At 34.8% G+C, this 12843-nt stretch overlaps 1 protein-coding gene across 1 annotated transcript in view; it reads right to left on the bottom strand.

Annotated features, from left to right (window-relative positions):
* Positions 1–12843, bottom strand: part of LOC126965460 (uncharacterized) — a 204037-nt gene that overhangs the window by 8070 nt on the left and 183124 nt on the right. Inside the window, exons 5-8 of the mRNA XM_050809087.1 lie at positions 12663–12796; positions 10952–11128; positions 3955–4171; positions 3051–3140 (exon numbers count right to left, since the gene is read on the bottom strand). Of these exons, the coding sequence (XP_050665044.1) occupies positions 3051–3140; positions 3955–4171; positions 10952–11128; positions 12663–12796 (618 nt within the window). The remainder of the gene's footprint in view (positions 1–3050; positions 3141–3954; positions 4172–10951; positions 11129–12662; positions 12797–12843) is intronic.

The following is a 12843-nucleotide window of genomic DNA, read 5'->3' as shown; positions in this document are numbered from 1 at the left end:
GCTACATTTGAATTAGATTGCAATTTATTATCTAGTACCTATACCTAAATTATTGATACTTATAACTTAAGTAAATAGTTAAATGTCTTTCAGCAGTTAAATACACTTAATAGGCACAATAATTAAGCCGGACTATTTTATATATAATTATATCTTATTTTAACATTTAATTTATTGATCCCAATTAAAAAGGAGGTACCTATTATTCGAAGGGTATTAATCAGATAAGGACTTAACATGTATTTAGTATCTGTCAAGAATAAATTAACTGTAATTGTAATTGCAAAATCGATTTCGACAAACATTTTACAACGACCTTACTATATCGGAATTACAAAAGTATGTTCAGTTGCGGATTGCTCTGATATTTGGATTTTTGCGCATTTTTTTGCGATCTAGATAACAATCTCGACAATTACTATCTAGATAGTAGTATTAACGGATACCTATCAAATTTGTGTAAGTGATATACTATTACATATTCTTTGGTACTTATAATTTTATGATTAGTATTATAAAGTCCAAGGTTTACTATGGTTTCTTTGGCAGTAACTTTTGCCAACTCATTAAAAAAACGATTACCTACCTACCTACAATAAAGGCAAAACTGAGACACTGTTCGAAGTCCCTCATAGCTCATTTTAAGTACCTACCTATCATAAAGAGCCTCAAATTAACTTAACCTTAAATTTATCTGACAATTATTGCAGTAGGAATATATATTTGATAAAATAACTATTCACCAGCAATGTGGTTTAAATGTAAATTTTTTTAAACAATTTTTTTTTATCATTTTTATCCACCTTCGCACTTTTTCCGTAAGATATTATAATTTGGAAAAGATTAGATAGATCAGAATATGAAATACCTAAATAACAAAGCATAAAATATTTATAATAACTAAATGTAGTAATTGACAATACAATTATCCTAAGGTACTTATACCTAATAGATATATCCATTAATAAATGTTAAGGTAAGTATATATGTGTCTAAAGTATCTCACATGTCTGATATGTATTTTGGCGATTCCATTAAAATCTAGGCACAATAAGGTATTCTTGAAGCCTTTATTCACGTATATTACATTTTAATATCGTCTTATGATTAATTGCTAATTATGGCAGTAAAATATTTACAATAAAACAACATTATAATAACGTTAATAACAAAACTTAAACGTTAATAAAGAACATTAAAGATGCAACATTTTAGAGCTCACTTTTCTATGCATAAACATTAATTAAATTATTTCATAATAAATCAAATCAAATTCGATTGGAAGAAATCAGAATTTAATACAGATTAAGCAATAATATAAATGTTCTAAAATCTGAGCTGGCCATTTCAATAAGCTATTTATTTGAATTTCTTAACGTATACCTATATTTTTTCTGTTAATTTGTTCAGGATATTAATTATTTTTTAAATTAAGTATAAAGTCTCAGCCTTTATACTAATGCTATCTGTTTCAGAAGTTATTGAATTTATGTTCAGACAATATGACCTTATTATTATTTTGTCCTTCTGAAAATGTAGTTCGTTATGTATTTTGTAATCACAGTTTTATCTAATTATTTAATATCTTCTGCAACGTTACCATATAACATTTTTTTTTAAACCACAAGGAGTGTGCAATGCCTTATTTAAAGTTCCCTTAAGGCCTATCGAAGACGACAGACTATCCGTGACGCACTTTTTAGTCTGTGATAATAAAACATGTAGAAATACTAGCTGACCCGACAGTTGTTCTGTAGTTATCTACATTATTATTATTAATAAATATACTGTTTAATAGGAATTTGCCAATAATATTTCAACACATCAAGAATTATTTCGTAAATAATGCTCCCTGTTGTTATAATGAAATTGTTTCACAGCGGAACTGTCAAACCGTGTCTCACTAAATTCTCTCATAGAAAATATGTCCATACAAAACAAATTTTGAAAATAAAAATAATTATGGGTTCCAAATCGAAATAAAAACTATCCTATCTCTCAAGTTGGACCAAACTGCACTCCATGAAGTAATCCTCATTAAAATCCGTTCATTGGTTGGTAGGAGTCCATCGCGGACAAACAACGTGTCACGTAATTTATATATATTAAGATATGCAGTAACGCAGACGACGCGACGCGGACGCGCATCAAGTCTGGCACACAAAATATCCTCGTAGATCTGACAGACCCCGCCAGACCGAGAAGTACAAAAAGTGCGCCAAAAAAATATAACGTTTACGTCTACACGCGCTGACGCAGACGACGCACAATTTAGTCTGTAGTCTGCAGTTGCTAGTGATTGATGTGTATCATGTAGCTAGACAGACCAGCACTGTATGATATATCTTTGGCAAAGTACCATGACAGAAATTTAAAAAGAAAATTGTGAGATGAAGTGTGCACATATATTTGGATATAGTTTTAGAACTGATGTTTAATATGAAACAGTCCCTTTAATAAAGATTATTTAGATATACTGAAAGAATAGGATGAACCCAAAATTCTCTTTTTCTTCTTTTTTTATATCTCAAGTACGAAGTAATACACCGCAATCTCTGTACTTCCATTGCGAGTACATCCCTACAGTTCAGTGCGTTGAGTCTGTGTAATATCTGCCAAAGACATTTTGCGCGCAATGCAGACTAAGTGTGACGCACAAAAAGTGTATCATCTGCGATAGGCCTTAGGGTTAGTATTGTAGCTACATTAAAAAAAAAACAATGTATATTTATGTACATTATTTTTTACTTACAGAGTTGTATTGTATATCAAATTGACTGTGAATTATGGAGAGCATAATTAGGTTGTTGTAACACTAAATATTTTTTTTTAATTTAAGATTTAGGTCAATAATTAAATTCAAATTTTTAAAATGAAGAGCTATGTTGTATAAAGCTGCTTAACAGAAACTACTTTCTTTACATAAAAGATATTTAAAAAAATTACATAACATTTACTCGGTATTTATCACAGCCAGTTCAATTAAAATTAAGAAGCAATCTTCAGTCAAATAATGTAAAGTAACAAAAACAAAATATAATATGACGTACAATGAGTCGCTGGTAAGTTTGCAGATGATGCACTTTGCGCAAGAGTCAGATTTGCAGCTCTTGCTTCCTGTGTCGGCGAGATGATATCCACTGAAAATATATTAATAGTTATTTATGCAACTGTTGTGTAATAAGGGGTATTAAAACACGAATGTGGATTTATCTCACGAGGCGAAGCCGAGTGTGATAATAGTATCACATGAGTGTTTTAATACCTAATTATCAACAGTTACATACAAGACTTTATCTACAAAATATGAATCCTCTAAAAGATTCTGAAACAGTTAGCTTACTGCTAACATTAAAACAGCCAGTCCTAGTAGTAACCAAATATCATCCATTACTGATTATATACAAATAAACTAAGTATTAATGAAAGAATTATTTATTTTAGTAGTAATTTACATTTTATCGTATCGATCGCACCCCTACTGTAAGTCGTTAAGGAGTTCCATTGATCATCATATTCGACTACGACAATTACTTGACAATAATGAGATTACTGCAGGTGACTCAAATATCCGGACAGCATAAAATATTCGGCCGAGTATCGTTGATTTGTTCCTAAGAATTTAAGAGTTCCGTTACTTTGTCAGAGATCCCATAATCATAACTAACCAAACTGCCTTTGAAGTATGTATATCCTTTCCAACAAAAAAAATCATAGTTATTCGTAAATTTGTCACGCACATACTTAATGCAAATTTTACTTTTATGGTTTTTATATGGATGCCATTGTCAGAAATTCCAAATTCCACACGAGAATCACCAGCTTTCAAATAAAAAAAGAATTATCAAAATCTGTTCACCCAGTCGAAAGTTCTGAGGAAACAAACGTAAAAATAATTACAGTCGAATTCCTCCTTTTTTAAAGTCGGTTAATTAATCAATATGGCTGTTTTACCTATTACAGTTTCATTCCGAACATCAGCAAATTTGTCTTCAATGCTTCTAAACTCAGGTATCGTACTGACGCAGGTCACCTCGAGTCTCCCACCTGCCACCAACTGTATCTCCGAGACTGTCACATAGAGCTCCTTCCCTCGTACTGGTCGACGACCTCTGTGTCGACTTACATCATGAACTGAATTCTCTTCTTCGTTATCTGATATCGGTTCTGTCTGAAAATAAAGTTCATCATATAAGCAGCCGTTTACATAAGAACTTTTTTTTTATGAAAATAAGGGACGAGACGAGCAGCACGTTTAGCTGATGGTAATTGATACGCCTTGCCCAATACAATACAGTGCCGCTAAGGATTCTTGAAAATTCCAAAAATTCTGAGCGGCACTATATTTGCGCTCGTCATCTAAATCTAAATAAAATAAAATCTCTGAGACGTACGATATTAATAATAGGCGGCCGATCATCCGAGCTCTGCATGGATCACAGAATGATCGAATCCCGGTTTTCTGTCAACAAACTGGAAGGCGGCAGTCGACAGTTTTATACCGCAGATAAACAAATAATAATTATTAACAGTAGCAGGCGGTAGTCTGCGATTCGTCAAAGTGACATTTCGTCTGGTTTTGCTACGTGAGTTCCCAATGTTACGTAAAAAGCGATGAGCTACATATTCGTATATTGTTTGAGCTCGTATTTGACTGTAGAAAGGCTGCTTATGTAGGCTCGATAACGCATCGTCCCTGTGGGTGATACAAGCTGTCGAAGCAAGCCTTTTCAACATGCATATATTGGCCGGCGGATTGTTAATGTGTGGGCAGCTTAAGAGGTACGATTTTAGGATTTTAGAAAATCCAAGTTTCTACATTAAAGCCACGTAAGGTAAGTAGTCTGGCACTAGACATACTACAGACTATACTTATTTTCGGTCTCAATAAGATGAAATCACAGGGTGCTAGGTCGGGGCTATGTGCAGGATGGGTAACGAGTTGTACTTTTTCGGAAGCTAAAAATGACTTAGTTTTGATGGCCGTGTGTGAAGAAGCGTTGTTATCATGTTGGAGAACGCGGCTTTTTGTTCGTCTTTCGCGAACTATTTTTAACACCCTGGGTAAACAAAATGGTAGAATCCCACTCGGCATTAACACTCTTTTGATCTTCAAGTGGAACTGTGCAGATTGGACCCATAGCTGAGAAAAAATGCGATCATTGTTTACTAAAGTTTCTCGCCTGCCTCACTTTTGTTGGTCTTTTCTCATTTTCAAACACCCATTCACAAGATTGCTGTTTTTTTTCGGGTTCCAAATAATAAAACCACGTTTTGTCTCCTGTGATAATGTCATCAAACAGCATTAGAATGTCCGTGGTCGTACTTCATTAGCATTTGTGAGCAAGATTCCACGCGAGCCCGCGTCTGCTCCGCTGTCAGTTTATGAGGGATCCAACGACAACAAAGTTTCCGAACTTTCAATTCTTCGTGTAAAATTTTCTGAATTTGGCTCATAACAATCCCCAATAGTCCTCGAATTGTCTCATAGGTAATCCGCGGTTTTTCTTCAATTTGCCGCTTAACAGTAGCCACATTATTTTCGTTGACGGCAGTTCACCAAATTCGTCATGTAAAGAACCCCGACCTCTCAAAGTCAGCAAACCACCGCCTCACGGTGCTCAAGCAAGGTGCTTCTCTCCCAAAAGCATTTTGAATACGAGCGGCACAGTCTTGCGGAGAGACAGAACTTTTAAAATCATAACTAATCATCACTCCAAAATCATTTCGACTTAATTCCATTTTCGTTGTCTACGTAGAACTTTGATGTGCGATAAAAAATAATTGACAAACGAATTCCCGCCAATTGTTTTTTTTTATTACTAAGAAGATTGCAACGTTTCAAATAATATAACATTCGAAATTCAAATAGTTCCGATTAGCTAGACGTGCAAAACTTTTAGTGTGGCCCATGTACATATAAATCGAAATTTTCAGGCAAACTTTAAAGGGGAAAAACCAGCGATCAACAGAAAAAAAAAACAAAACCCGACCGACCTTGCACGTCTTCATGTAAACAGACATTGATATTGGTTTTATAGAAGTGGAGGAAATAGTGTACAGGTTACTTAATGTTCAGTTACCAAATTCTCCTGCAGCACGAGAGGAATCACAGGAGAATTCCTGGTCTTTTAGGAAGTTTTACGAGCTTTTTTTAAAGGAACCCATGCCGTATCGTCCTAGAAACACCGCACAAGAAAGCTCTTTATATAGTTAATGTGTAGCGGAAAGAAAGTTCCTAACCGCAGTTTACGGGAACGCCACACATCCAGACGGTGTATGTGGTAGAAACGTATGATCAAAGTAATATATCATCTATAAGTAAGAAATATTTTAATTACACAATGACGTAATTACAACGTCATTGTTATTACAGCTAAGGAATACGAATCTAAGCAAAGAATACCAAAATTTGTAAATTAAGGCGAAGAGTAAGCAGAAAACACGCAAACATGGGGCTTTTAGACAAGTTTTGTGGTGAAAGTCTAGCATATCGAGCTATGAACACTACTTAATCCTGTTACACATATCCTTAAGTCTTATTTGGAGGTTGCTAATGCTTGCTGTTGGTTATAGTTAACACTGCCGAGTCTTTTTGAACTGCCACTTTTCTTTGAAGTTAAACAAGTTTTTTGGCATGGTGTGACGCATTTTTTGGTACTTCTCTCAGAAAAGTTATTCTTATAGCTTGTACTTTTTTGTGTAGGTTCATTTATTCGCATTAGTAGTGAATAACGAGGATTGTAAGCATATAAACTGTTTTCCACCCAATAATTTTGAAAATATTGACTTTGTTACATAGATGGCGGGCCGGCAGCCGTGAACTCATATCGCTCAAGGTCGCTGGCATTTAGTGTCGCCTTGAAACAAGAAACTATCTACTAAGAATTGGTGGTGTATATAATATTGAACCCTTGTGGGATTTTAATTGGTCTATTTTTAGCTACTGCCTTAATACATTGTACCACTTCGTCATCTTGCAAGTGAATGCAATTCCTGCTCAAGTAAATCTAAATCATATGCTATGTCCCGCCATTCTGGACCCATTCGATGGACCCTGGTACAGGATTGCAGCTCTGGTTCATCAAGCACTGCTGTGCCCATTATTATGTAAAGTTTTTTGCCTAGTTGCAGATTTTAACCTTACAAAATTTCCGCCTACAAAAGTGAAACCAAAGATGAAAGATAATTTAATAGATAATATATTAGAGCAAAAGAAATGTGTTGATTAATAATAATAAGTCCAAATGTTTTTAGCTTATCACTACAGCCTTTGCAGCATACTACATATAAAATTGTGATATACGTGCGGCAATGTCTGTTTAAGTACACGATAAAAGAGTAAAACAGTACTAAGTATACCTACAATCTAGAGAACAAAATATATTTACAATCAGCAGTATAAAAACGTTAGTAAATAACTACTGTTAATTTGTTATTATAATGAATAACCAAAACTCTCATCTGACCTAATTGATAAATATTTTATTCAAAACTAGTAGTGGGAGGCTCTGCCGTGAAGCAGTAATGTGTAAACATAATTGTGTTTCTGTCTGAAGGGCGCCGTAGCTAGTGAAATTACTGGGCAAATGTGACAACATATTGTGTCAATGTGGCGAGCGCAACTCAGAATTTTTTGGGTTTTTTCAAGAATCCTGAGCGGCACTGCATTATAATGGGCAGGGCGTATTAATAACCATCAGCTGAACGTCCTACTCGCCTAGTCCCTTATTTTCATTAAAAAGAAAATCTAAAATGTGTACATCATTATTACACAAATAAAATTTGAAAAACAAAATTTTATGAACGATGCGGGATTCGAACCCACGACCTCCAGCGTTCCGAGCCGGTGCTCTAACCAACTGAGCTAACCGTTCGAGTACCGCCTCGCTATAAAATTCTATTTGCTTTGTTCAACTCTCAGGTTGTGACTTCATCTACAGGATCTACTTTACAGTTGATAACCTGCTCAACCCCAATATTTGCATATTAGGAATTTGACTTTGATGTCGCTATTGTAAATCTAAACAATATGTTATGTTTTTAAAGTGATAACCCTCACTTCTAGGATTAATACACAAATAAAATTTGAAAAATTAAATTAAAACACAATTTTTTTTTTGTTTTAATCCTAAAAGTGAGGGTTATCACTTTAAAAACATAATATATTGTTTACATCAGTATTTACATTCTTTTGGTGTACTTAAGAACCGTAGTATCAACTATACATAGACTTACATATCCTGGGAAACAAAGAGTTAGAGAGAGAAGAGCATCTTTAACAATAAGATAGAAAAGGATAGCGTATCTATTTCTTGGCGCCTATTTCTACCGTGAAGCAGTAATGTGTAAACATTACTGCGTTACGGTCTGAAGGGTGCCGTAGCTAGTAAAATTACTGGATAAATGAGACGAGTGTCTCAAGGTGACGAGCGCAATTGCTCAGAATTTTTGGGTTTTTCAAGAATCCTGAGCGGCACTACATTAAAATGGGTAGGGCGTATGAATTACCATCAGCTGAACGTCCTGCTCATCTCGTCCCTTATTTTATTTATTTATTTCATAAAATCTACAGCACATTACATCTCTTATTAGCTAGGTAATAAAGCACAGATCATTGGCCAACAGTGATTTTATATTATATAGGCAAATACAAAGAGAAAATCATGAATAAATAATCTACTCGAGATAAAACAAATATAGCAAAGCGAGCAAGGAAACAAAAAAATGTACGCACAATATCATGTTTTCTGTGTGTGTGTGAATTTGGGTGTGTAGTGTGCATTAGCTGCTTGATATTTTGAATATTAAACCAGTAGCTAACAGACAGACTGACATTATTATATATATTATATACCTAGTCTTGCCATAAATACTGAACAACGAAAAACAGATTTTCTATTGTAAATAACATTTATTATATTTATTATTACAATGTATTAGTTTAATATATATATATATATATACTAGCTGCCCCGACAGACGTTGTTCTGTAGATAATAAAAACAGAATAGAAAATATGTCCATACAAAACAAATAATGAAAATAAAAATAAATATGGGTCCCAAATCGAAATAAAAGCTATCCTATCTCTCAAGTTGGACTAAACTGAACTCCATGCAGTATTCCCCATTAAAATCTGTTTATTAGTTTAGGAGTCCATCGCGGACAAACAACGTGTCACGTAATTTATATATATATATATAATATATATAAAACAATTTAAAATATAAAAAGTTTCGAAGTGGTCTCCATTGGCTGCAATACAGTACTTTAAACGTTGAAGCCAGTTGCCATCAATAGAAGCACTCTTTACATGGGAAAATTCTTCACTGCCAATCGTACGGGTTGTTTTAGGTACTCCAAATTATCATGGCGTTTAGAGAAAGCCGTACTTTCTAAAACTGACCATAAATCATAATCTAGCGGATTAAGATCGGGACTAGACGACGGCCAGTCTTCAGCTCTGATGAAGTCCGAAACGTTCGTTTCCAACCAAGACTGCGTAGACTGAGCTTTATGAGCCGGCGCCGAGTCTTGCTGGAAGGACCATTCTCAAACATGGTATTGTTAAGGGGCTTCACTACCTTCTTTGTAATCAATTAAATTACATTTCCTTCAAGCCTTTAATAAACATTAAAGAACACTCTACTTATACATAAATCATATTATTATATAAAACTTAAAGTGACTGCGGGCTCGACAACGGTACAAGCCGAACACGGAGTTAACATGCAGGGAAGGTAATTTCCCTAACCCTAATGGGAAAACTTACTGAACGTTTTCGAACTGTATCGTGAAACTACAGTGAAGCCCTATTTCTGAACGCAATAAATGTTTCGATTATATCTTTGGACATATACGGGGGTAGCTGGTTCCAATCACTACTGCCAATGTTGATAGTGAAATGAAAGGTAATATAGGTTCAAATTTTTTATCATCTTTACCCACACACACACAAATTGAAAAGAGAATGACACACTCTTGGAAGCATTCATAATCATACACAAACGATACATACACAAACATATTTTATATTTAGTCTCAATAATATTGGAAACAAAATGCAATTATATATGTAATTAGTAAAGAGTTGGGGGCAGGAGACAGGAGCTCAAACTAGGTAGGACCACCTAGTTTGAGCTCCTGTCTCCCAACTGTAGTTTAACATTTTAAGTATATTAAGAATAAGTATTGCTGTACTATTGTAACTATATTATATATTAGGAGAAATATACGTAGATGCGGAGAGATTTGGTTTGATTTGATTTAAAAAAAAAGAAACACTTATAGCTTCTCTAACCTTAATTTGGATTTATTTGACTGACTCCACGGAGAGCCCAAACTATTACGACTTGAAAACAAACTTGATATCTTTCACAAAGGGCCCTAAATGACGTAAATTGTCTCTAATCATTTTTAGAAATTTCATCCTTAAGCGAATAAAATACATGTGTCTGCGTCAGATCAAAATTGTACCCCTAAGAGTTTTTTTTTTATGAATATAAGGGACGAGACGAGCAGGACGTTTATCAGATGGTAATTGATACGCCATATCCTAATTGATAATTCTGAGCAGCACTACATTGCGCTCGTCACCTTGAGACATAAGATGTTGCCCAGTAATTACACTAGCTACGGCGCCCTTCAGACCGTAACACAGTAATGTTTACTTATTACTGCTTCACGGCAGAAATAGGCGCCGTTGTGGTACCCATAATCTAGCCGGCACCCTGTGCAAAGGAGCCTCCTACTGGTGACTTAGGGTTTGAAAGTTTCGAAGAAATAAGGTAAAGTGTAATTTGGTTATTGATAATACTAAAGTTATTCCAGACAGCACTTAAAAGACTACAATGAAAGACACGAAGAGAGGTAGAGAAAAGGTGTATACACATTATATATAAAATTAAAGTATAATTTTTTGTTCATTAGGTACGTTCAATCTGTTTACCTCTTTGGCGATGCATGCCGGCGTTCTAGTTGCGATGTGTGATATATGAGTCAGAGCTAGAACCGATGGAGGAGAACTATAAGTCAACTCTGGTGTGGACTTGGTCAGACCTCGTCTTCCATTCCTCTCACTCATTGACACGCGGTACTTGTGCGAATGGGCCAGCACTTCATCCATCTGAAATTGAATAAAACTTTTCTATTAAATTAAATTAAATTTTTCGTTTATTTCAAATACTGTATTTACATATTATTTATATGTATACAATTTAGTTGCTGAGACTTACCAGTAAGTTGTCTTAAGACACTTGTGTTAGAAATATCTCGCAAGTTTCTAAGCGGATACATAAGACTTAATAAAGAATATAGAAATAAACGATAATCATGAAATAAACAAAAAATATTAAATACAAAATTAACACAATTAATACAAATCTGAAAATATATTAACATTTGAAGTACGCGTGTATATGCTGAATTATGTTGGTGTTTTCCGAACTCTGAAGAAATATTTATTTAATTACAAATAATAGATAGATGATGATCAGATGATGTTCTGACATCACCAGCATGAGACAGTGACAACATGATCATTAAAATAAATTTTGAAAAGAGATAAATAAATATGGGACGGCTTGAAATAGTAAGGATCGTAAGATCCAGTCCCTCAATGAGCGTCGACTGAAGTTCATTGACGCACCTGCGTGCCATACAAAAATATGAACTAGCCATTCAGAAAGTATTTAAATAAATATATATATGATTGTTGAGTCGAAGGGAAAGGCGTTGGCGGTGAGTGTGGACATAGGAAGGCCTTAGATCTGGTGTGGCATAGCTCGCTTATAGCGAAACTGCCATCCTATGGGCTTCCCGAGAGAAGGTCTTTTTGGCTGATCGAAGCATCACGGTTATTATCAACGGTGCATGCTTCGACTTAAAACCCATAAACGCAAAGCGCGTGCTATGCCACACTTCTTCTTCTGGATATTAATAATGCTGTAAATTTGCGGGAGTCATTGCTATGCAGATGACAGCACAGGGTATGCTTCCTACACCGGCCGTGTCAACATGTCCCGGGAAAGCGTCGACGAGAACCGGAACAAACTTGTGTCTGAAATCGAGACTATGCTATGCAAAGACTCGGAGTGGGGCCGACAAAATTTTATCAAACAACCCCAAGAAGACACAAGTTTGAACGTTTACCCCTAAAAAGTCTCCCTTTATCGTATACATAGAACCTTCATGGTTTCAGATTTTTCAGTGAAACTGTTTTCACATGGTACCTATATAGTTCTTCTTTTAAAAAATATGCAACATTCGACTATCGACGTTCAGTTGTTTTTTTATTATTTAGCTAAAAAAGTATTACTCTCAGGAGGCAGTACAAAATGCTGTCACACAGTTTGTCGAATCTATCCACAGTTCTATCGCAAAGGTATAAATGACCTTACTATTAGATGGGAACAATGTATAGATAACAATGGTAACTATTTTGATTAAATAAATACATTATATTAAAAAAAAACAACTAATTTTAAATTTTTCAGTACAAATCGGCAATTTACCTACTTACTTTAACCCATAATATTAAAAGTTCTTAAGCTACGTATATATAGTAAACATAATAAGTAGATATATTATATGCAATGATCATTATTTCTACTTCATTATAAGTGAGCAGTGAGTAAAAGTATGAGAAATATAAAGATTACCTTTTCGCCATTAATAAACCATGTGATGTGAGGAGACGGCAGCGCAGGCGCGCTGGTGCAGCTTGCTCTGAGGGTCTCGCCGAAGGTAACGTACCGGCTCGGAAAGTCGATACGGGGGTGATGCTTCTGAGGGTCTACATATAAAACACTTTTATCAGATCAGTCATCTACGGTCGATAGG

The sequence above is a fragment of the Leptidea sinapis genome, chromosome 7, assembly GCF_905404315.1.
Source record: "Leptidea sinapis chromosome 7, ilLepSina1.1, whole genome shotgun sequence".
NCBI lineage: Eukaryota > Metazoa > Arthropoda > Insecta > Lepidoptera > Pieridae > Leptidea > Leptidea sinapis.
This window is presented reverse-complemented; position numbering and strand designations above follow the sequence as displayed.